At 46.3% G+C, this 25079-nt stretch overlaps 1 protein-coding gene across 3 annotated transcripts; it reads right to left on the bottom strand.

Annotated features, from left to right (window-relative positions):
• Positions 1-89: 89 nt before the first annotated feature.
• Positions 90-24922, bottom strand: COG4 (component of oligomeric golgi complex 4). 3 transcript variants are annotated; one of them, XM_043438067.1, is made up of 19 exons: positions 24725-24921; positions 22651-22733; positions 21605-21719; positions 19932-20106; positions 18897-19090; positions 16623-16728; positions 15961-16118; positions 14624-14682; positions 12722-12855; positions 10767-10885; positions 10084-10250; positions 9141-9306; positions 4897-4959; positions 3041-3157; positions 2323-2415; positions 1504-1587; positions 1205-1306; positions 842-970; positions 90-646 (listed from the first exon to the last, which is right to left on the bottom strand). In XM_043438067.1, exons 1-19 carry the CDS (start codon positions 24893-24895, stop codon positions 512-514), a joined length of 2370 nt encoding a protein of 789 aa, XP_043294002.1. In that variant the 5' UTR covers positions 24896-24921; the 3' UTR covers positions 90-511. The 3 variants fall into 3 exon arrangements, with proteins under 3 accessions (XP_043294002.1, XP_043294003.1, XP_043294004.1); XM_043438068.1 differs by lacking the exon at positions 24725-24921 and adding an exon at positions 24594-24692; XM_043438069.1 differs by lacking the exons at positions 90-646; positions 842-970; positions 1205-1306 and having other exon boundaries at positions 2232-2415; positions 24725-24922.
• Between the last annotated feature and the right edge of the window lie 157 nt (positions 24923-25079).

Raw genomic sequence — 25079 nt, forward strand, 5'->3', positions numbered from 1 at the left:
GTCAGGCTTTTGCCTTCATATTTCAGTGCAACTCGTGGACCTGTCTTGCCCTGTAGCATCCAGCCCTTCCTGGAAACAGCACACTGGCCTCTCTTCAAGGAGCCTGTTTATTCAGGGCGACCATAAATATCAGCCTCTCCTCAGAGTAAACCTCAGGTCCCCAGGTCAAGCCAAGTCCTTCAGGACTGGCAGGGAGGCAGCTCATGTGCTGCCGTGTCCAAGGACGAGAGGATGGCCCTCCGTGTGGAAGGCTGGCCAACCCTGGCGTTCCCACCAAGTTAGAAGCCAAGGTGGACCCACCTCTCTTGATGGGGAGACATTGTCCCCTAAAGCACCCCGACAGGTCTGAGAACAGAGAATGGACTGAATCAAAGTCTTGTTTCCCCGCTGCCAGCAGGGGAACTTTGTGCTATCAGAGCTCTGCCGCGCTAGACAGCCGTGCTCAGCTCCTGGATGCGGCCACTCGGGACGGGCCCCGAAGAGTCACGGGCCGGCTGGGCTCATGCAGCAGCTACAGGCGCAGCCTCTTGATGTCCTCGCTGCGGAAGTCTATGCGCAGAGCCAGCACCTGGCGCACTTCAGCAGGCGTGAGGCGCCACGTCAGCGGGCCCGAGTTGGCGCCCCAGTAATCCAGGATCTCAGTCACCTGTGGTAAGAGCAGACAGAGTCAGCAAGGAAGGGCCAGCCCGAGGGAAGGCCCGGGAACTCCACCAGAGGCAGCGCAGGGGCGCTGAGGAAGGAGGCGGCCTGTAGGGCTGGGCTGCCAGTGGAGACCCAGATTCTGTCTCTGCCTCTCCTCTCAGTCACCTTTCTCTGGCAATGCCAGGGGAACCCCACATACCCGCTCCAGATTGAGGATCGTGGCCATCTGGGAGAGCCGGGCAAACTTGTCTCGGATGGTCCATGTGGTCACCGTGGTGAGGTAGGCGATGAGTGACCTCAGCTCCTTGTCGAATTGCAGACCGCCCAGCTGCATGGGAACACGAGCTCAAGGCCGGGCCCTCCGGCCAAGCAGCCCCGGCCCCAGCTTTGCTCCTTGCTTGGCTGCACGGCCAGCGGGGACTCGGGTGGCGCTTCAGTTGGCTCTACTGCCTCAGGGCAGCACTGAGCCTAGATGCACAGGGCCTGGGGTAGCAGGGAGGGGACAGACTGGTCCTCCTTAGGGAAGACAGTGGGGCGGAGGCCTGTGCTGTCTTCACATTACCCGGTTGAAGGTGGACTTCAGCACCACTTTCTCCAACTCGACTGCGACGAGGCTGGTCATGAGGCTGGTCAGGCTGTCGTAGATGACTGGGGACAGGCCGGCCTGCACGCAGAGGCTGGATATCAGTGGGGGTCCCACCTCGCCCCCTGCCTCCATACGAGCTGTCGGGAGTGCTTCCACAGCCTGGGGCTTGGAAGGGCATCCAGAGTTCCCAGCAGGAATGCAATGAGAAGCCTCAGGCTGCTGATATGGGTGGAGGTGGGTAATTCTACAGACTGGTCCTGAGAGCCGTTGCTCACCTTGAACTCTGCCATTTGCTGCTCCAGATTAAGGATGAACTGTTGAACCCAAGGATCGTTGGCCTCATAGTCACTGAATTCCTCCTACATCAGGAAGCATGGTGGGTCAGCAGGGGCTTCTCCAAGGATCATTCACCCCCACCCCACTTCCACTCCTCTAAGGAAACAGCTTCTGTAGCTTATCATCCAGCCTAAAACCAACTTAAAACCAGGCTACAGAAACTGCTGTTTCTGCATCACACTTCTGACCAGCAACTGAAGCACTGGCCCAAACAACATGGTAGACCTCCTGGCAGTTTACTCCCTCTTGTATCTCATGTTCTATAGGAGTGAAAAGGCTGTGTGTACATGCTCAGTTGTGTTCGACTCTTTTGTGACTATTGGACTATAGCTCACCATGCTCCTCTGTCCATGGGATTTCTCAGGCAAGAATACTGGAGTGGGTTGCCATTTCCTCCTCCAGGGGATCTTCCTGACTCAGGGATCAAATATGTGTCTCCTGCATTGGCACGCAGGTTCTTTACCAACTGCACCAGCTGGGAGGCCATGAAAAGATAAAGCTAGAAAGAAAAGGTGCTAAGATGTGGGGCAAAAAGAGCCTCAATAAAAGAGAATACATCAAGGCAAACTCCTTTTAGATGTCTTTCGGAGCCCTCTGACTGCAGGAACAACCTGTCACTGGGAGGAAGCTAGCCTTCGAGGGTGAGAGAAATGAGCCTGAGAAATACATAAGGTGCAGTCGGTAAGACAGCTCCATCGCTGGGGGCCGGGGAACACGGGGTAGTCCTGGGCTTGACGGCTGCCTGTGGTCAGGCTGACCTCCTCGATGTTGTGGGAGACAGAGAGGAAGGTGTTGATCCACGGCTGCACCTGCGGCTTGATGGCTGTGCTGTTCAGCTCTGCCAGCCCTTCCTGCAGGCAAGGCAGAGACAAGGCAGAGACAAGGCAAAGACAAGGCAGAGACAAGGCAGAGACAAGGCAGAGACGTCAGACGCAGGAGGCACGTGCCCCTCCCTTCCCTTCCTCCGCTCCCTCCACCCTGTGTCTGCCAGGGTGTCCTCAGCTCGGAGCCTTTTCTGCAGGCCCTCTCTGAAGTCTTAAGAGAGAGGATGCTGATCCAAGAGGCCAGGAACAACTGTTCCTTTTGAGGTATATCCTGAATCAGGTCCAGGCCAGAGAAGCGGCCACGGGGTTGGTGTGATTTCTGAGCGCCTGGTACCAGGCAGCGCCTTCGGCTAAGGCCACGCAGGTCTGAGTACCCACGCGGTTCCGTCTCTTCTGAGCACCTTTCTGAGGGCTCCTGGCACTGCGGAGGCCGAGTGCAGATTCTAGACGGCCAGGATGCCAGCTTGTCCACGTGACAGCAGCACTGCTGAGAAACCTTTAGTCCTCAAGGGACTCGCACAAGATCAGTGGTGGGCACGCTGCTCCCTCACGCTTCCTCCCCACCACCCCCATTTCCTCATATGCGTGTAACCCATGATAAGCCAGTGATGACAGTCTCAGAGCAAGACACAAGCCCAGGACTGGGGCTTACCTGCAGGAGGTCTCGGAATTTGCTGGACACGGCGGCCAAGTCAGAGAGGCAGCTGTCAAACTTGGCCTGGGCCTGCTCGCCTCCAATGCCTTGGCTGAAGAGCTTGGTGCAGTCACTCTAGGGGAGAACACCCAGCCATCAGGCTTCTGAGCCCAGGGAATGTCATCATGACCACAGCTAAGATTCAAGTGCTCACTGTGTGCCAGGCCCAGTTTCAAGCATTTTACTTTTATTAAAGTACTTTTCCTATGAAGTAAGTACTATTATTATTTCCATTGTACAGATGAGGAAACTAAGGCACAGAGAAGTTAATAATTGGCCTAAAGTCACACAGCACTAAGTCATGAAGCTGGGCATTACAGCTCCAGAGCACCTGTTCCTAACCCCACACTGCGGCTGAGTGGCAGAGAATGCACAGGGAAGCTGCTGTGGGTTGCCAGGAGCTGCCGGCATTTCCTATAGCCTCCTCAGAGCTTGTGCTGTTTTGGCTACAGCGGGAGCAGCAGGGAGGAAGAGCTGCTAAGGGACCAAAGTCCAGCAGACTAATTAAAGTTACAGAAAAAGTCAGGAACACAATCTAACGTGCCATGACCTAAAAGCAACGGTGACAACCACCTTGTTGAATACTCACGACGTGAGAGACACTATGCTACGGGTCTGTTGTGACTATCGCTCTTACTTTATTCCACTTTAAGGCCTTTTTGGGGTGAATTCCTAAGCTGGTCCAGTTTATAGCAGCCCCCCGAGCCTCCCTCAGGAAGCCCACCAGCGCGGAGGCCCTCTTTCTCGTGTCTGCTCCTGGCCACCCCAGGCAGCCCAGCCCTAAGGTCAGCGCGCAGCACTAGCCTCAGCGCAGAGCCCCGTGCCTTTGCAGCAAAGCGCCTTCCTGGGTACCGGTGCCTGCTGGGAGGCGGGACCCTGGCTTCCCTCCTCTCCCAGAGGCAGCGTTCAGGGGTGGAGCGGAGCTGGGCTCTTTGTTTTCTAGTATTTAACAAATACTCCATGCTGTTGTGTGTAACTACTAATACAACCATTAACCACCACTGCATGCTGCTCATGTACCAGGTGCTTTATGTTCTTGTTTAATTCTCACAACAAACCTGTGGGGCAGAGGCCATCACTCCTGTTTACAGGAGAGAAAGCAGGCTCAGGGGGGTTAGAGAACTTGCCTCGGGCCCCACAGCTTGTCAGTGGGCAAATGCAGACGTGAGCTCAGGGGTATCTGACTTCCAAGCCCAAGTACTTCCATTGTTATATGGCCTTCCTTCAAAAAACGATGACAACTGGCTCTCTACAGGGTTAAGTGAACCTTATATCATATTTTTTTTTGGCTGTGCCACTCAGCTTGTGGGATCTTAGTTCCCTAATCAGGGATTGAACCCACACCCTCACAGTGAAAGCGCAGAGTCCTAACCACTGGACTGCCAGTGAATTCCCCTCATAATCATTTTTATCTCAAATTTTCTGGAGGACTTTATTATTTTTATAAAGTGCTTTCAATCCTGTTTTAAAACCAGGCTACCCAACAAACCAAGAGCAGGGCCCCATGGAGATCTGTATTTCATTTCATCAGTGAGAGAACTGAGGCTCAGGCATTTGTCCAAGGTCACATGCCAAGTACGTGCTGAAAGAGCTAACTTGAATTCTCATCTCCCAACTCATGGGTCATAATCTTCCTGTAGTTCCGAGATGTGCTGCTAGCATGTCAATCACTAATGAATCCCCTCAAGTGCTCTGAGGAAGAGCTGGCTCGATGCCAGGAATGCCATGGCCCCAGCAGGAGAAGCATACAGGGTTCACTCTCAACAGGAGGCGTGGGAAGGCTGCAGAGAGCCGACAGGCAGGGTCCCCTTTACCTCCAGGGTCTTTTTCAAAGTGGAGATGTTTTCGCTGCAGACTTCCACATTATTCAGCGTCACCTGGGAGACAGGACAGAAGAATGTCACTTCCTGCTCACTGTTGCTGGTACCCACTCCTGAGGCTCAGGGCGGCCAAGGACTACTTCAGCACTGTACCAGGCAGGGTCTCAGGTCTCAGTGGGCAGAATGGTGAACCAGGCTCACCCTTTCTCCTGGGCCTGTCACAAAGAGGCAGAGAAGCTATCTGACCTCAGAGGTAGGGATCCAGGGTTTCAGGTCTTTTTGTTCCATGTGTAGGCATACAAGTCTGGGAGAAGTCCTGGGGATCCGAACCTCCAAGCCAAGGTCGGTGATGCAAAGGCTGTCACTGATTTAAGAAATGCTTCCTGAGAGCCTGTTACCTATGAAGTATTTTCTCAACCATTAGGTCTGCAGCTCTGCCAAATACCTTCTGCAAAACAAGTACAGTTGACCCTTGAATAACACTGGGGTTAGGGGCACAGTAAAAAGTCAGCATATAACTTGGGGCTGGCCCTCCATGTCTACATCTGTGCATGCGTGCTAAGTCACTTCAGTCGTGTCTGACTCTTTCAGACCCTATGGACCGTAGCCCACCAGGATCCTCAGGCCATGGGATTCTCCAGGCAAGAATACTGGAGTGGCGTGCCATTTCTTTCTCCAGAGGATCTTCCCAACCCAGGGACTGAACCTGCGTCTCTTATGCCTCCTGCATTGGTGGGCAGCTTCGTTACCACTAGCGCCACCTGGGAAGCCCATCTGCATCTGTGAATCTGCATCCATAGATTCAACCAACTGTGAATCATAGAGCTGTAGTATTTACTATTGAAAAAAATTCATGTATAAGTGGATCTGTGCAGTTCAAACCCATGTTGATAATACAGTCAACTGTATTATCAAGCCAGCTCACAGGTGGAAACAAGACACCCAAGAGGGTGAAATGACTCAACAAGGTCAGTCAACTCTTGATTCAGCAAATATTTAAAGTGCCCACTATGTGCCAGGCACTGTGGAAGGTATTGGGAAGAAAGTGGTTAACAGAAAAAATTCAGCCCCTTGAATTCCTGAAGCAAAGTCGATAATAAATGTCAGGGAGTGATAAATGCCACAAAGAAACATAAAGCAGAGGAGGAGGATAGCAATTCAGTGAGCGACAGGCCACAGCGCTAGAGCCAGGTTAGAATTTAGGTCTCGCCACTCCAGGTCAAGGGCTCCCTCCTTTATGATGCAACTCCTGATGAGCTTGGTGCAGAAATACCAATCATAAAAAGCAGTGTGTGACAAAAATTATAACTAAGGTAAAAACTGCGATGGCCATTTAGAGGAAAGAAACCTTGTTTTGGTCTGAGGCACGCCAGGAGGCTCCATGGCAGAGCCAGTGCCTGAGAGGGACTTACGAGGCTAGAAGATAATTCTGGAGAGAAAGGCAAGTGCATTTCTCCACCCCACCAGCTTCCGCTAGTCCACTGTCCTGTTTGATAGTATCTTAACGGTACTTAGGATGATCCGATATTGTCTTATTTGTTTCTTGTTTGCCCTTCCCACTAGAATGAGAGCTCCATGAAGGCAGGGATCTAGCTTGTCCAAGAGAACTTTCTTGATGATGGCAATGTTCTAAATCTCAGCTGTCCAGCACAGTAGCAATGACCATGTGTGGCTACTGAGCACTTGAAATGTGGCTGGTGCAACTCTGCAACTGTATTTTTAGCTTCAAGTTAAATAGCCACACCATACTGGGCAGTGCAGCTCAAAAACCAACAACAGGGCCTGATATATAGAAGTTTCTCAATAAATATTTGTTGAATGAATGAATGTCTGTCTTCTGGAGAAAATATAACAAAGGCAAATGCAGAGTGGCAGAAAGTCCTAAAACATATCCGGGGACCAGGAGAGCTGGGGTGGACGTGCAGGGAAACGACACGAGGTGGAGCTGCAGGGACGGGTGATGTCAGCCTGGGGCTCGGGCGCCACGCTGTCCTGGACAACGGGGTGGGGCTGAGGGATATGCAAAGTGGGTGGACACTATATGAGCACAGCTGTGGTTTGGGAATACTGTTCTAGAAGACACTGTTGGGAGAAATTAAGAGTTTGAGACGCTCACGCTGCCCTTGAACGGGTGTGCTGGTCCCATGAGCAAAAGGCTGAGGTGAGGGAGACAGGGGCTGATGTTTCAAGGGGTGAGTCAGAAACTTCAGGGTTTCTGGATGAAAGAAGCTCAGAACCCCAGGGACTGAGATTAGGATGTCCCTGTTGTTGTCCACAAGAACACTGCCCTTGTCAGCGTCCTGCAGCCAGTGCTGGAAGGTCATGCTGCTGACAGTGCTGCTAAGGCTGCTTGCACGGTGGATGGATGACACTTGAGGCGTTCCTTTCGCGTGCCACAACACCAGGCCACCAACATCACAAGCTCGATACAAGGCCACCAATATCATCAGCCTCCAGAGAAGTAACTGCACTGTCACGACAGCTCAAGGATGGAAGCCACAACATGAATGTTTCCAAGGCATTTGAGGACATAAGGAAAATCTGTCATGAGGGGAAATGGATTTGGGTTCAAATGGTATTGATTTCAAAGTTCCCTTGTACTGACAGTCCTTGTAAGCATGGATTCACTGGGCTTATCCCGGCTCACAGTGACTGATGTATCAGCACCGTCGGGGAATTCATCTTGACAGCCAAATAAATCAAGGTGACATAAGAAATAGGCCGTGTGGTGGGAGTGATGACACTTTAAGTACTTGGAGTCAGGAAAACTAGAAAACTGTCACCAAGCATTTAGCATCACCTTTTCTTGTCGGCCTTATCTTCTGGGCCTCACACAATGGGGCTGTCTGAATGGGAGCAGCGAATGTGCGAACACACAGCAGCCAGCCTACTGGGGACTGTGGAGCCACGGGATGGAAGACAGGACTAGAGGGACAGATGTGTCAGATTCAGGAGCCTTCAACAAAACACCCAGGCAAAAATGTCTAGTTTTGATGTGGTAGGTAGTAGGGAGTCGTTTCTGAGCAGAGAGATGAAAGAATGAAAGTAAGTTTTGTGAAGAATGAAATAGAATGCAAATAAAAATGAAAAATTAAAGTCAGTTCATGATTATATGAGGTGGGTTGCCAGAAATGTTGACAAAGTTCTCTAAAGGTACAGAGGCAATAATTTCTTGGAGAGAATCCTGGTTTTTTTTGGCAACAACCATGACATCCTAAATCGACAGGACGCATGCTCAGGGAAAATATTTTCAATGACAAGAAGAAAGTAGGACTGCCAAAAAAAAAAAAGAAAGTAGGACTGCCTGAATAGACTTCACTGGATCTGAGGACTGGTTATTGTGGGTTTCCCTTGCACAGGGACAAGGTAAAAATGAGCATGTTTAGGCTTCTGTCTCTGAAAGCAACATCTCAACTCTTTTGGTGTCATAGTTCCCTTTAAGAATAATAAAAGCTTTAAGAACCTTGCTTCCAGAAAAAAACACATATACGTTTTTGCATCCCCTGCAGGGTGGTGTTCAGGACTCCATCTGTGGACTGCTGTCGACTGAGAATTCAACTCTCGTCTGTTTCCTTCAGGTCTCTGAACCCCAGGAGCCAAGAGGAGTCTGGCCAATGCGGGGAGTGCAGAACGGCCTCTGATAGCACTGTACCCACACATGCCAAGACAGCAGGGGCCAGAAAGGCCTGACCACAGGCGCAGGACTCATCTGCATTCTTTTGGGCTCATCACAAGTTGGTTGTTGCCCGGTATGAACCCTTTCATCCTCCCGTACTTCTTCCTCAGCTGTCACACAGCTATCATGCTGGGGTAGCGCTTGAAGAAGGTCACCTTCCTGAGGAGGCTGAAAGCCTAAGAAGTGTGCCAGAAAAGCAGTTTGGTAGGCCTAATGGGTCAGCCCCTCCCCCGCTGCGGGCCGTCCTCAGAGAAGTGGTCTGGGGGCTGGCACAGATGTCATCCAAGCCTGATATTTAGTGGAGCCCTCAACAGCTGGGGGTGCTCCTGGGAATGAGCACTGGGGAGCTCTGAGGCGCCCAGCCTTCCTGGCAGGAACAGGACATGTCCTGGCTCAGGCTGCTCTGAAAGAGGGCCCTGGGTGAGAAATGTTTTCAGAACCCTCTAAAAGGAGCGTTCCTTAAAGGAGGAACTTTCCTTCTCTGCAGACACTGGGGGAGAGGTCTCCAGTCGAGGGCTGGCTGGCCAGGGCTCAGCCCAGCTCCCGCCCGCGGGCCGCCTACCAGAAAGGACAGCTTGGCCTCGTCGGTGCTCTCGATGCCTTTGGTGTCAAACTTGCCCTGCTGCAGGCTGCTGTGCATGATGCTCACGGCGCTGGTCACTCCGCGCTGGATGTCCTGCAAGGTGGTGGCTGGGAAGCCCATCCGCAGCTTGTGACACAGCACTTCCCTGGGGGCAGAAGGGCACGCGGGGACTGGCAGGCGCAGCCTGGCCTCCAGCACGCACACCAGCGGGCTCACCACCCCGAGCCAGTGGCGTGAGTTGCTCTTCCCAGGGAACAGGAGGCCCTGAGCAGTCAGGGCAGGGAGGCTGCACCCCCTCAAAGGCGCTGATGTGAGGCACACACAGAGAGCAGACTGGCGACTCCTGACCCCTGTGAGGCTGTCATTGGGCGGCACTGAGCTCCAACACGCTCGGGAGGAAGTGCGGCTTGGTGAAGGCGGCACCATGTAAGAGCGGAGAGAACAGCTTGTGAAAGTCAGACTCCACTCCATGTTCCACCACTTGTGAGACGTGTGATCTCCCTGAGCCCCGGGTTCCTCATCGACAGAAGAGAGCCACTGGCTCCCACCTCACAGGGTCGCTATCAGGACTGAAGGGGAGCAGGAAATCAGCACAGTGCCTGGCTTGCAGCAGAGGCAAGTATGACCATTAACATTACAACTGCTGCCTTCATCTGAGGCGCCTGCTCCCTTTGCTCGGTCTGAGGGCCAGAAGCTCCTCCGACCCGGCCCAGCGAATACAGATTTGGCCCATGAGGTACTGGGTGCTGTACGACTGCCTGGACTCAAGGATGTGGTGCTACGGATAGGGGCTTATATCCTGTTCAAGTTCAAGAACTGAACCTGAATCATAACGGGAAAAAGGAAGAAACAAAATGGGCCCCAGGAATCGAACACGAGGACCTTCCCGCCTCCCAGAGAGTGGAAAGGGTGGCGGCTGTACCTGAAGTCAGACTCCAGCTCTGTGGTGGCGAGGTTGATCATGGCGCAGAGGCAGTCGATGCTGGAGCTAGACAGGGCCCGCCCGATGCACTTCTTAACAATGTAGAAGACGTCGTCCACCATGCTGGACGTCAGCTGGCCCTTCTCATAGGTGTCCAGGGCCACAGCCTACCCCAAAGGCAGATTGCCCAGTAAGGGCCCCAGTTCTGTCACGGTTCTAGATGGTTCTGTACTTTGTCTGTGCTTTTCCTAAAATAGCTTATTCTGGTCACAGCTTGGAGTGGCTCCTCCTCGCTAAAGAAGTTCACTTCCCTACTCATCACCAGTGTTAGGAAACTAAGTAGTCAGGGCGTCTGCCTTGAGAATATCTGTTATTCAGGATATAAGACACCAGGGGAGGCCCATCTTCCCCACAGCTCCTCACCCACACACTGCTAGGGAGGGAGGGGACAAAGAGGCTCCTGAGGAGCTGAGGTGCTCTTCTATGACCCTTGTGAAAGAAGTCCCAGCGGGGTCCATGAAGAGCCCGATCACCCCAAAGATGCCCACTGACCATGCAAAGCAGTACAGTTAGTCGGCATGCCAGGGTATTCTCAAAGCAGGACTGGGAAATACGAGCGGCCTCGGCCATGGCTTTGGCCTGGCTTCCCGGACAGGCTGCCCCATCTCCGAGGGCTGTCCTACCTTGTTCACAGTCTCCCTCATGAAGTACTCCTCCATGGTGATATAGAAACCAATGAGCTCCTGCATGGTACAGCTAAGCAGGCAGTTATTGAGGAGCTTGTCCAGGGACTTCTGGTGCTCTAGGAGACAGCCAAGAAAGGAATACTCACTCTTCTTCCCCAAAGGAAATAGAGCTTTTCTCTTTTTTAGGTCCCTTTCTAGTCTCTGTTCCCAATCTGTACATAATTTACATGGTTACAATCACATTACCGATACAATTCTGTATCCTGCTTAAAAATTACAACATAAATATTTCTTTCTTTCTATGTAGTTTAGTTTTTCTTCTTTTTAGCTTACTGATCTTTAATGACCGTGTGATATCTTATGTAGACAGTCCATATTTCTTTAAAGTACTTTTTTTAGACAACTGCGTTATTTCCAAACATTTTGGCATTATTAGAGATAACTGGAAATTACAGTAATTGGAGATTGCAGGTTTTAGATTTTTCATTCTATAAAAAGTGCTGCCCAACAAAATTTTCTGTGATGATAGAAATGTTCTGTATCTGCTGCCTAATGTAGTAGCCGCTATTAAGTACTTGGAATGTGCTTAATATGATTGAGGAACTGAATTTTTAATTTCATTTAATTTTGTGAAAAGTGAAAGTATTTGTTGTTCAGTCCTGTCTGACTCTTTGTGACTCTATGGGCTGTATGTAGCCCGCCAGGCTCTTCCTTCCATGGAATTCTCCAGGCAAGAATACTAGAGTGGTTAGCCCTTTCCTTCTCCAGGAGATCTTCCTGACCCAGAGACTGAACCTGCATCTCTTGCACTGCAGGCAGATTCTTTATCATCCAGAGCCACCAGGGAAGCCCTTATTTAATTTTAATTAAAATTCAAATAGTTACATGTGGCTTGTGGCTACTGTATTAAACAGCACAACTCTGAACATACATGGTCATTATTAACAGCAATAAGTACCAAACTCCAAGTGAGCACATATCCACCTTTAAACACCAATTCAGGGACTTTACTGGTGGTCTGTGGTCAGGATTCTGTGCTCCCACTGCAGGGGGCATGGGTTTGATCTCTGATGGGGAAACATGATCCCACAAATCTTGTAGCAATGCCCAAAACAAATAAAAAAACCAAACCACCAGGTCCTATAAATGATCCCCTTGCCATGCATTATTGGTACAAGCCATGCAGACTGCCACAGATGCTGGGTGAGTTTCAGATCTCCAGTTAAGAGGACTCATATACTCAACCAGCAGGAACTAAACGTCTTCTTAAAAACCTGGAGAGTCAGTGTGTCAGTGAAATAGGACAGTGCCATACCTTTTTAGTCAACATACTTATTTCTTCAAAAATTGTGACTGAGGGAACGGGGAGACTGAGGGAGGGAGTAAAAGGTTTTCTCAATATTACAATTTCTTCAATACTACATGAGGTGTAATTTACATATCAAAAAATTCAACCATTGTATATGTGCAATTCAATGATTTTTTTTTCAGTAACTTTATATTTTGTAACAATAGCCACAATCCAGTTTTAGAATATTCTTATCACTCCTTAAAGTTCCCTCATGAAATTATGTACATTTTTTTGTTCTATCAGTCTACCTATCTATCATGTGCACATATTGCCTACCTCAACACCAGTCCCTAAATCTGAGCTGGTGAGGAAGCAGGGCATGGGGAAAAGAGCAGAACACTCATTGAACCATTCTTGCCTTTAGCCTTTTTCATCTGTAAAATGATTAGATGGCCTCAAAGACCCAGTCCAATTCTAAAATCTGATAAGTCCAAATTTCCTCCTGAGAGTCAATTTGTCCACAGATCTCCCCCAGAGACTAATAAGCCCCAATTATTTCCTCATTAAAAGAATCTGACTTAACTAGTACAAAACAGAGTCAGTTGATTCTGACTCTGAGAGTCCCCGACCCATCCCAGGGAACATGGGCAACACCTTTTACCTTGTTTGACTTCTTCTGAGGCCATGGAGTCCCCCACCTCAAAATCTGAGCTGATCCTTTTCCTGAGGAAGCGCAGGTACAGCTCACTGCGGGCATTCATCAGGGTGACCTCAGTCAGGATAGGATCCAGTTCCCTAAGACACGTGGAGCAGAAAGCATAAGCAGGACCCTGGATTCCTTCAGATATAAGAGCTACAGGGCAAATAGAGTCCCGAAGTCCCCCTCCCCCAGGCCCAGGAGGGTCAGCTCTGCCAGATGGTCCTTCTGGCACTGCTGGCCCAGTTGTGATCAGAGACAGTGGTCAACCACACGTTCCATTTACATGTTTCACCTGAATTATTTACCCCCTAAAAATTCTGCCAGAGTTACATAAGAGACTGGGACATGTATTTTTAGTTTTCGTGTAATATGCTCAGTTGTGTCCGACTCTCTGCGACCCCATGGACTGTAGCCCGCCAGGATCCTCTGTCCATGGGATTCTCCAGGCAAGAATACTGGAGTGGGTTGCTGTTTCCTTCCCCAGGGGATCTCCCTGACCCAAGGACTGAACCCGTGTCTCCTGCATTGGCAGACATATTCTTTACCACTGAGCCACCAGGGAAGCCTGTATTTTTGTTAGTGGCTCGAGTAAAAATTATGTTTCATGTAAAACAAATCATGCTTCCCTAACCCCTCATGTAGCTGTGGTGGAATTTTTTAGGATACATCCTTAAACTGTGTCCCACACCCATCACCTATGTAGATAAAAAGCCAAATATCAATCTTGGAAAAAAAATGTTGGAGGACTCACACTTTCCAATTTTGAAACTTACCACAAAGCTAATAGCAAACAAGGCAGTGTGGTTTTACTAACATAAGAACAGACATATAGATTAATAAGAGTCCAGATATCTTGACATTTATGGTCAACTGATTTGCAACAGGAATGCTAAGACAATTCAATGAAGAAAGAATATAGTCTTTTCAACAGGATAACAAACAGCCACCTATAAAGAATGAAGTTGATCCCTTCCCTCACATTTCAGACAAAATTAACTCATTTTCCACACTGCCGTTCCAGAGGTCTTTTCTGGACGTAAATCTGGTCATGTCAGAATCATGAGTTCCCACAGCTCTGGGGACAAACGCCAAGCGGCCTGACTGACAGCCTCGCCAGACTCAGCGCACGGCAGGCTCCCTCCATCTCCTGTACTTCAGCTCTGCTGGCCTTCTTTGGGTTTTCAAATACACAGCATCTTTGCACACTTTCCCTCTCCTCTGTCTGGAACACGCTTCACCTCTTATTCCTATCTATCCTTTTCTGATCTTTGTGGCTGCGCCACACAGCATGTGGAATCTTGGAGACTGAACTCATGCCCCTGCACTGGTAGCACAGGGTCTTAACCACTGGACCACCAGGGAAGGTCCTCTACTTACTCATCAAAAAAAAAGAAAACTTTTCATTTCTTTCGTAAGGGTATAGCCAATTAACAATGTTGTGAAGTTTCGGGTGAACAGTGACGGGACGCAGCCATACATATACATTTATCCATCATCCCCTTCTATTTACTCTTAAAGTCTCAGATGCAAGATCATGTCCTCAGGTTTCCTTTCCTTGCACTTCATCAGTCTAGGTTATATTCCTTTATTACATGTGTCCCTGTACTCTATGCTCAGTATACTGTAAAGATTAACAGCACCAACTCTAGACTCAGACTGCAGCATTGGTAATGATCTAGTATTCTTGACAAAACACAAATATGTTATACACATGCTTTTGTTTGTATGCTATATTCCATTCTAAAAAAAGAGTCAAAGATAAAGTATTTTTAAAGTGTAAACCACACGGTAGGAGAGCAGCCTCTGAATGATACTTGATTACCGATTCACACTTCCATGGGGTGAAGGAAAGAGGGTTATTACCTTGGCTCTATTTTTTCTGATGTAGAATTTCTCATCAAGTTGCTCTGGACATGCCGAAACTGCAACATACCACAGAAATGAGAATACTCTTCCCCTCCCTCCTTCTCTGTGCTTCCTGCTGGTCCCTCCAGACTTCTGGTATAAGAATGTTTAGATTTAGTTTGTTAACAGGCAAGCTAAAAGGAGACTCTCAACGGGAGGTGCCAAAGATTTACTTTTGATTTATATGCTAATGTTCACCTCTATTACTGTACTTAAAACTGATTATAGTGGTATTCCAATGAATTAATGTCTACTTTCCTAGAGTTCTAGAAATAAAACTATATGGGGTTACTCCTATTTCTAAGTTCTATTCTTATTTTATCTGCTCAAAGGAATGGAGAAACAAAGTTCTGAAAAAGCAAATGTTACCTCAGCCCTTACTTTGTCAACAAAGGTCTGTCTACTAAAAGCTATGGTTTTTCCAATAGTCATGTATGGATGTGAGAGTTGGACTATAAACAAAGCTGAGTGCCAAAGAATCGATGCTTTTGAACTGTGGTGTTGGAGAAGACTCTTGAGAGTCCCTTGGACTGCAAGGAGATCCAATCAGTCCATCATAAAGGAAATCAGTCCTGAATATTCATTGGAAGGACTGATGCTGAAGCTGAAACTCCAATATTTTTGGTCTCCTGATATGAAGAACTGACTCATTGGAAAAGACCCTGATGCTGGGAAAGATTGAAGGTGGGAGGGAAAAGGGGACGACAGAGGATGAGATGGTTGGATGGCACCACTGACTCGATGGACATGAGTTTGAATAAACTCTGGGAGTTGGTGATGGACAGGGAGGCCTGGTGTGCAGAGTCAGACACGACTGAGCGACTGAACTGAACTGAACTGACTCTTATTTTATCTGCTTAAAGAAATGGAGAAACCTAAAGTTCTGAAAAAGCAAATGTTACCTTTAGCCCTTAAGGAATGAAGGAGAAATCTGAGACAAAATTATTTAACATTGAATAAGACCTTAAGAAATCAAATTCTCACTCAGTCACCAGATGGCAATGCTGCACATTCTGTGATTGACAAATGGTTTAATGTTTCTGTTGTATTCCTTTTAGGAAATCCTTTCTATCTCCTTCTCAGCCTTGCACTGAGGCCATCATCACCTTGACAACACCTCCTGCCCAAAGTAAGCTGGGGAATGGCAAGATGCAGGCCAGTCTGCATTTGACATTTTGTTCCTACTTTTTCTTTTTTGCACTCCCTACCTCCTTAGCCTCCCTGCCCGATTTATTCTATTCAGTGTTGCCGGCTAATGCTGCTTCCAAAACCCCTTATATGCTTCCCCTGCTCACCTGCTGTTGGTAGTCCCTCTGCTTGATGAACTTGTCTACCACCTTCTCTACCTGTCTGTCACATTCCACCTGCAGGTATTTTATCAGGGTATAAAGTCTGCCTGGCCCATAATACGTTTCCACTATTGGTTGATGGGTCTCCACAATTCGGGCAATTCCTGGAAGGGAGAAAGGGAGAGGGCTGGAGTCCAAATGTTCTTCCCACAGATACACTCCTTTCTTCTATCCAGGACTGACTTGGGGTCTAACTCAACCCTTTCTGGCTGTTTTACTTCCCAAAATGAACACTAATGGTTCTTTATTGGTATCAGGAATTGCTAAGCAAATCTGTTACCTGTGCACAGTGCTTGGTAAACAGCAGGCATTTGATAAATTATACTGACAGTTTCTACAGGAGCATCTTTGGAAATGAGCATCACTCTCTCCCCTATCATGTTTTAGTTAAATCCACTCCTGGAGTTTTATTCTCGAGGACTAGGGAGAACAAAACATCTGAGAGATTCTAATCTTTGAGAATCAGATACTGAATTGGGAAGTTAACTCTCCAAGAAACCAGTATATAGCAAACCACAGGATTAAAGTAAAGGCATCGGGCCGGTGAGGAGAAAAGAAAAGCTAGGATGCAGATGCTGGAAGTGTCTGCAGTGGAGAAAGAGGCTTGCCTTCAAACAGAAGAGTCAATGTATCTGCAAAGATGACTGCAGCTCTTCGATCACTCATGTCTGTGCCTAGAACTAACAGGAGGTTCTCCTCAGCTTTACTGGCCACCTGAAAAAGTAGAAAATCCACATATATTTCTTAGACCAAAGGTTAGCCTCAGTTTTTCTAAAACACTTCCCACAGGCTTTTTCCCCCATGCTTCCCTCGATGCTAGAAAGCCTAGATGGCACAGAGGAACGTCCCTTGGGGGCTGTGGGCTGTCCAAACCTCAGGCAAGACAAAGAACTTAACATGGGAGTTAACTCTTTTTCCATTCAGAGGGATTAATAATGCTTTCCTTTTCCTTGATAATATCTACAGCTGTTAAACTGGGGAGAGAGTCCCAAGTTACAATAATTGTTTCAAAGAATAACTCAAGAGTTATTATTAATGGTGCTCTATTGAGTAGGGGACAGAATCTGGGTACTTCTAAGGGAATTTTAAGGGATTAACAGTAGAAGCCCTTTCCAGGTTTCAGATAACAAAGTACTGATTAAGAAAAAAGTATTGATAGAAAAGTACCATAAAGCAGTTTCATTTCTTGTTAATTAATTTTTAGAATGGGTAAAACACACTTAAACATTCAAAAGGAACAAAGGAGTGCTGGATGAGAAGTAATTCTTTCATCAGTTCTAATGAGATGGATGAAACTGGAGCCCATTATACAGAGTGAAGTAAGCCAGAAAGATAAACACCAATATAGTATACTAACACATATATATGGAATTAAAAAAAAAGGTAACAATAACCCTATATGCAAAACAGAAAAAGAGACACAGATGTACACAACAGACTTTTGGACTCTGTGGGAGAAGGTGAGGGTGGGATGTTCTGAGAGAATAGCTTTGAAACAAGTATACTATCAAGGGTGAAACAGATCACCAGCCCAGGTTGGATGCATGAGACAAGTGCTCAGGGCTGGTGCACTGGGAAGACCCAGAGGGATGGGATGGGGAGGGAGGCAGGAGGGGGGATCGGGATGGGGAATACATGTAAATCCATGGCTGATTCATGTCAATGTATGGCAAAACCACTACAATATTGTAAAGTAATTAGCCTCCAATTAATAAAAATGAATGAAAAAAAAAAAAAAGTAATTCTTTCTCTTATCTATGTTTCTTGATCTCCTAAGTTTCCTCTTGAGAAGTGACTGCTGTTAACTGTCCCCAAAATACCCAATGTTTATGTAACATACAATCTTTACTGTCGCTCTCTCCATTTTCAACATGAATGATGGCACGCTGTTGTTTAACTTAGTCAGCCACATGTTAGAGAGTAAAGTGTGTCTGCACATATGGAACTGTCGCATTTTCTTGAACGGCAAAATAATGTTCCATTACACAGAATTGGGGGATGTGGACAGGATGCACTGTGACACACACTTAAAAAATAACAACTCTGTGCTCACACACCTACTAATGTTTGCTTCTTCCCAATCTAAGGCTCCAGGGGAAGGTGAGCGGAGACTAAATTGAAGCCTGTTTCTTTTTCAATTTTAACCTGCTTCATCTCAATTTTTGAGCTGCAAGCCTGGGGCTTTTTTCCCCTCCAAATCTTATTTTGAGACTCAAGCCTGGTTGGTGTTGTTTAGTCGCTAAGTCATGTCCAGCTCTTTAGTGACCCCATGGACTGCAGCCCACCAAGTTCCTCTGTCCATGATTTTTCAGGCAAGAATATTGGAGTGAGTTGCCATTTCCTTTTCCAGGGGATCTTCCTGACCCGTGAGTTAAACCTGCGACTCCTGCATCGGCAGGCAGACTCTACCACTGGGCCACCAGGGGAGCCCTCAGGCCTAGTTACGATCTAAAAACCACTAACCAACCTCTCTGAATGCTCTTAAAGGAAGCCAGTCCCTGGTTGACAGCTTGGAAAAGGAGATTCAACTTGTCAGAGAAATTAAATTTTAATTTTCTTATGCTTTCACTTGGTCCATTGGAATACATCAGTAGATGTCCAGGCCATGTCTGCTACAAAGTAGACTGGTAACAGTAAGTGTTGAATGAATGCATGTGTCCAGTCCTGCCAGGATACAGCAGAAAAGGGGATTCAAATCCAGAGGTAAAAAAGTATCCACAGAAAATGGATCCATCCAGTGCCCCGAGTTGCAGGCGGAGAACTGTACCATTATGCTGCCAAGCAAGCAGGAGCCATACCTGCTTGCAAAGATATTCATCCAGTGCCCCAACTTGCAGGCAGAGAACTGTACCACTATGCTGCCAAGCAAGCAGGAGCCATACCTGCTTGCAAAGATATTCCGAGAACTTGCTTAATCCCTCCTCGTGCAAGCCCAGCAGTGGGAAGATCTTGAAGAAGCGCTCCACCTGGGGCAGGTCCCCTTCCTTCGTGGCAACGGCAAACTTCTCTGTGACAATGGCTTTGAGGCGCTGCTCAGCTTCCTGCAGCAGTTTCAGGTTGGCATCAATCATGCTGCCTGCACAATGGGGAGAAGATGAGAATTAACATAAGGAACAGTACTCTGTTAGGTTTATGCCACTCGGTCTGTGCATTCCAAAAACAGGTTTTGAGCACTTAAGTGTGTGCAAGATGCTGTACTAGCAATACAGATGATGAAGAGATCAATCAGCCACACTTCCACTGCCACAGCAGTTACAATCATCTTTAAGAAACGAGATTTGTGCACAAATGACCGTAATAAAATTCAGTGTATGATAACTGTCATGAGAAAGGTGCCCACAAGTGACATTTCTGGTTGAAGTAATCAGAAAAGGCTTCCCAGAGATGATATCTTGTTTCTCAAAGATGGGCAAGATTTTGATTTCTGAGTATGGGGTACATACATTCTGGGCAAGGGGAATGAAAACAGCAAAGCACTGGACACAGAAAGATGAAGAGTATTTGCAGAGAACTGCAAGCAGTATATACCCTGGTCTAAAGAGGAGCTCAATAGACGTGTACAATGAATGGATGTATGAGCAAATAGCATGAAAAAGGCTAGAAAGACAAGAGTGGGTGGAGGTCATGGAAGGTCCAGAACAGAAAGCTAAAAATTTAATTTTAATTGTATAAACAGGCAATATTGTCCAGTGTAAACAACCCACTGGTCAGAGGAACAGTGGATCTGGATTGTTTTCTTTTCCATAAAGTAGGAATAACAACCTTTGCCCTGGGATGGTCTGGAACCTATACTGTGTCTAGTACCAGACAAGAAAATTTCCTAAATTTCCTAATTTTCCTTTTCCTGATTGAGACTGCCAAGTTCAGATTACAGATGCTTGTAACTAAACTAGGAAGCAACAGTTTGGGATGCCAACCTTCTTTGCCCTGTCGGCTGAGCTCAATGACTGACTTGTCCAGGCACAAGTAGCGATGAATATGGGCTGCAGCCTGCTCATAATCTTCATTTCTCAAAGCAGTCTGAACTCCATCCATGCAGAACTTCAGATCCAAGATGTCATCAGCTCTCTGAATGGCTTGATAAAGGCGATTCTGCAAAAAGATTTGTTGCTTAGAAACAATGTCCTCTTCTTTCAAAAGCATCTCTCCAGAAGTTTGGGAGTTTCAGGGGCTGAAGCCAAGTAACCAGAGATCCTTTACAGTCTTCACTGGTAAACTAAAAAACATTACCACTACCACTCACAAAACTTGTGGATGATGGTCAACACTACTGACAAGTATCACACAATTTTATTTATGCGAACTGTCATTTATTTTAATAAGGCAGTAGTGGAGTAACCCATATTTACATTTCACTTATATTGTTGAAGTTATAATCACAGTGTATTTGACATTTTGGGAACATGACATTGCAATCCAATTAATAATGTATGCATGTTGATGTTTGGTAGAAACCAATCCAAAGCAATTATTCTTCAATTAAAAATAAATAAAATAATGTATGCAAAATATATGGAAAATATTTTTGTTTCAAATAAGCAAGAATGAGGAATTCCCTGGTCAGCCAATCCTTAGGACTCCACACTTTCACTGCAGAGGATGAGGTTCAATCCCTGGTTAGTGAACTAAGATCCCACAAGCCACACAGCCAAAAAACAAACAAACCAAAACCTACAACCCAGATCCTGTGTTATTCAGTACAGTAGCCACTCTCCCCCTGTGGCTATTGAGCACTTCAAATGTGACTAATCCAAATTAAGATGTATATGTGTGAAATACACACTGGATTTCAAACTTAGCACAAAAATAAATAAGGTAAAAATGTCTCATTAATATCATTTAATAGTAATTTCTGAAATAATGGGTTAAACAAATGTTTCTAAATTGTGAAAATTATTTTCACCTGTTCTGCTTTTTAAAAAACAGTCACTGGGAAGTTTTAAATTACATATGCGGTTCATGATAGACTTTTTCTTTTCCCACCTGAATGACTTTTATTTCACTTTCTTGCCTAACCTCTCTGGCTAGAACCTCTAGTACAATGTTGAAAAGCAGCAGCAAGAGCTAACATCCTTGTTTTGTTCCTGATCTTTTGGGGGAAATAACTAGTTTTTCACCAGTACGTATGATGTTAGTCCATCTTTAACATCATAAAGATGTCCTTTATCAGGTCGAGGAAGTTCCTTCTCTTCCAAATTTGTTGAGTGTTTTCATCAAAACAGGTGTTTAGTTTTGTCAAATGCCTTGAGTCTATGAGATGATCATGTGGTTTTTGTCCTTTATTCTATTGATTTGGTGTATTACATTAATTGATAGTCTAATAAATCAGTCTTGCATGACTGGGATAAATTTCACTTGCTCATAGTATAGTCTTTTTAAATACATTGCTGGATATGATTTGCTACTGTTGTTGAGGATCTGTCTGTCTATATTCATAACAGCTATTGGTCTGCCGTTTTTCTGTGATATCTTTATCTGGTTTTGGTATCTTGCATTAGGTTCCTATTGGATGGTCGTGCTCTAATTTCTAATGTGGTGGCTTCTCTACTGCCCTCTACTAACTCAAATATCAAAAGCTCAATGGGATTACCTTGGCCAGGTCAAGCTGACGGACTTTGCTTGACACATTCTCAGCTAGGTTGCAGGTAAAGGTGATCATTCCAGCCAGCTGCTTTGCATCTCCTTCAATCAACTGTAGATTTGGACTGGAAACACACATTGTCAGTACACAGATCCACAGGAGTAGATGGTAAAAGAGATGAAAAAACATTTTTGCAGATGGAGACTATGTCTTCTATTAATACTTCTTTTGTGTGAGCATGCTTGCTTAGTCACTTCAGTCATGTCCAACTCTTTGAGACCCTATGGACTGTAAGTTTGCCAGGCTCCTCTGTCAAGGCCAAGAATACTAGAATGGGTTGTCATGCCCTCCTCCAGGGGATCTTCCCGACCCAGAGATCAAACCCGCGACTCCTGCATTGCAGGCAGATTCTTTACCCACTGAGCCACCTGGGAAGTCATACTTCTTTTGTATCTCCCCACAACTCTTTGCTCCATTCCCTCTATTCATAGCTTTTTCTCAAGAGTGTTTTACTGAAAAGTTAGGCTTATGTTGAATAATAACTTAATTTAAATAAATACAAAAGACAGCCCTAAATAAGTACTGCCAAAGAACTAGAGTGCAGAATCTCCCCATTGCTAAGTGAGCATAAAATGCACTAACCAACAGTCAGAGAGGATGATGAAATCAAAGCAATTTTTATGACTAGCAAATATACAAAATACACAAAACAGGGGCTCTCAAACTTAAGCCATACATCAGAATCACTTGACATGCAGGTTAAGCCAGAGATTCTAAAGCCCCACCCCCAGAGCTTCTGGTATAGTAAGTTTGGGGTGAGGCCTCAGAATCTGCATTTCTAACAAGTTTCCAAACAAGATGTTGATACTTCCTGGTCCAAGGACACTTTGAGAACAATCTAACCACACCCGAGGGTATTCACGTTACCTGGCGGTAATTCTCCTTTCCAATTTAAACTCAACTGTCACTGTATAACACAAAGTTATGAAAAATAATAACTTATCCAGTGGACTCCGATGGAACTTAAAATAGCTCTTGCTGAGCTGAAGACTCACCCCATCCGGTGGAGGGTGACCATTTTACTTTCAATGGTGTTTTGCTGCTCCAAAAGAGCATCCAGCTCTCTCTCCACCACTTTCTGAAACAAAGAAACATCCTGTCATTAGCATGGTCAGAAGGAACCTTAAGAGTTGTCTAATCTAACTACTTAGCTGAAGAGTAAATCCCATTTCAAGTGTCTTCTTTCCTGTCATTAAGCTCCCTAGGGATTTAACAAATACAACTTCATTTTTGCTGTTATCACATTACATAATAATTGATAGCTTAGGTATATCTCATTCCAGCTAGGAGGTGAACACAATAAAGAGACCAAATAAACTTTTATTTGATTTCATTAGTATAGTGCCTAACACAGGGAGGCATTTAATATATAAAGGCTCAAATAAAGAAATGAAACTTCTAAACTGGCAGTTATAAATAGTCTCTTCTAGTGTATAATCAGTACCCAAAAGCAATAAATAGAATTTTCTCTCACCCAAGTCAATTTTTGAGTTACTTTAACTAATGTAATCTTCTTATGCTTGAGTCTCTTCATCTGCAAAATAGGGATAGTACTATATACCCCTTACAGATGTTAGGTAAGCCAAACGATAACATACATAAATACAAACACAAAACCAAGATTATTCTGTCTGTAAGATTGACTTAATCTTTCCCCCCAAAGTATTGATTAACTCAATGAATGCAAGCTTAGTACTGAACGTTATTAAGCACATCTTGCTTAAAAAACGTATTAAAAACCGCTGGAGCTGTAGTAAGTCAACATTTGAAAATTCTGAAAGATACCAATGACCATCCCTGCTAGAGGCTGAAGCTGCCTTCTGTGCTCAACCTTCATAAAAGTTTGGTTTAGGGAACAGCTACTAAACTATTAGATCAGAGCTTAGATCTTTCTGCTGACTGGCAAGGAAGCCAGCTGGCAGTCAAAAATGTATTCACATCAAGTCACACAGAAAAGTAAAGAAGGGTGTAAGGAATGTCAGAAAGCATAAAGCCCACACTCCTCATTTGATATCAGGCAGGGCTAAGTACAGCTTCCTTGGTGGCTCAGTGGTAAAGAATCCGCTTGCAAATGCAGAAGACGGGTCAGATACCCCATCCAGGAAGATAGTACAGGCAACAGAGCAAGTAAGACCCTGCACCACAATCTAGAGCCTGTGCTCTAGAACCTGGGAGCCTCCACTACAGAGGCCACTGCCTGGCAACTACTCAAACCCTCCCGCCCTAGAGCTGTGCTCTGCAACAAGAGAAGCCGCCACAATGAGAAACTCCTGTCTCCACAAACTAGAGACAGCCCAGGCAGCAACGTAAGACCCAATATTACAGCAACGTAATTACAGCCAAAACTAATCCGCCTGCCGATGCAGGAGATAGGGGTTCGATCACTGGATAGGGAAGATAATCTGGAGAAGAAAACGGTAACCCATTCCAGTATTCTTGCCTGGGAAATGCCATGGATAGAGGAGCCTGGCAGGCTACAGTCCGCAGGGTTGCAAAGGAGTCCGACACGATTTAGCGACTAAAGATTAGACAGTTGTGTCTGAATCTTAAAATCTAAAGTTTCTATAAATCCCTGAATTAACCTGAAACACTAAAATTACACTCTTAAATCATTCGCAACAGAAGGAAGTCTTAAAACGCTTCGAGTCTATTTGCAATGCTTTTTCGCCTAAATGAGATAATGAGGTAAGTGCATTTCAAAATTTTTAAACTGCTAAGTCGTTGCAAGAGAGCTTTCTTCCTATTTTGAAAAGCAAGCGAGTCGGCGTACACCCCTCAAGTCTAACATTACTCTGGCGGAGAAATCTGGCGATTAAGGGCCAGGGAAATCAATGGGTGAGTGCGGGCAGATCGCCTAGGTAATAGGAAAGCATGCTTGGGGGCGTGAGACAGAGTAAACAGAGATGTCAGGTCGCCCCAACTACACTCAATTACATGCCTGCTTCTCGCGTAGGTGCTTTTTTGGTTCCTTGGCAAGAATAGAACTTCCCACAGCCCGAACTTCCCACTGACGGCTCCTAGGCCCACTGCCTCTGCGTCCTCCCAGAAAAAGCAGCTCAGCTCCCCCACCTCCTCGCCGCAGAGCCGTTCGTACACAGCCTCCAGCTCCTGCAGCTCGGTCAGGGAGCGAATGAGCTCGGTGGAGATTTCTGAGCAGCTGCCTCCTCCCACCCCGTCAGGCGGCGAAGGCACGCCTGACAGCTTCTGAGGGGAATCGAAGTCTGCCATCTTCGTCCCCATTCCTCGCTTCCGGCCTCGCGAGGCCCCCTCCTCGTTGGCGCTCCACGTCTTTGGGGCTGCCCACGGAAGTGCCTAATGAATTTGTAGAATTTTTTTTTTAATGTCTACTTTAGAAAGTCAGTTCATTCCATATTCTCCTGGAAAAAATGATGGCCATAAATAATATTTAAATAATTTTCAATGC

This window comes from Cervus canadensis, chromosome 18 (assembly GCF_019320065.1).
Source record: "Cervus canadensis isolate Bull #8, Minnesota chromosome 18, ASM1932006v1, whole genome shotgun sequence".
NCBI lineage: Eukaryota > Metazoa > Chordata > Mammalia > Artiodactyla > Cervidae > Cervus > Cervus canadensis.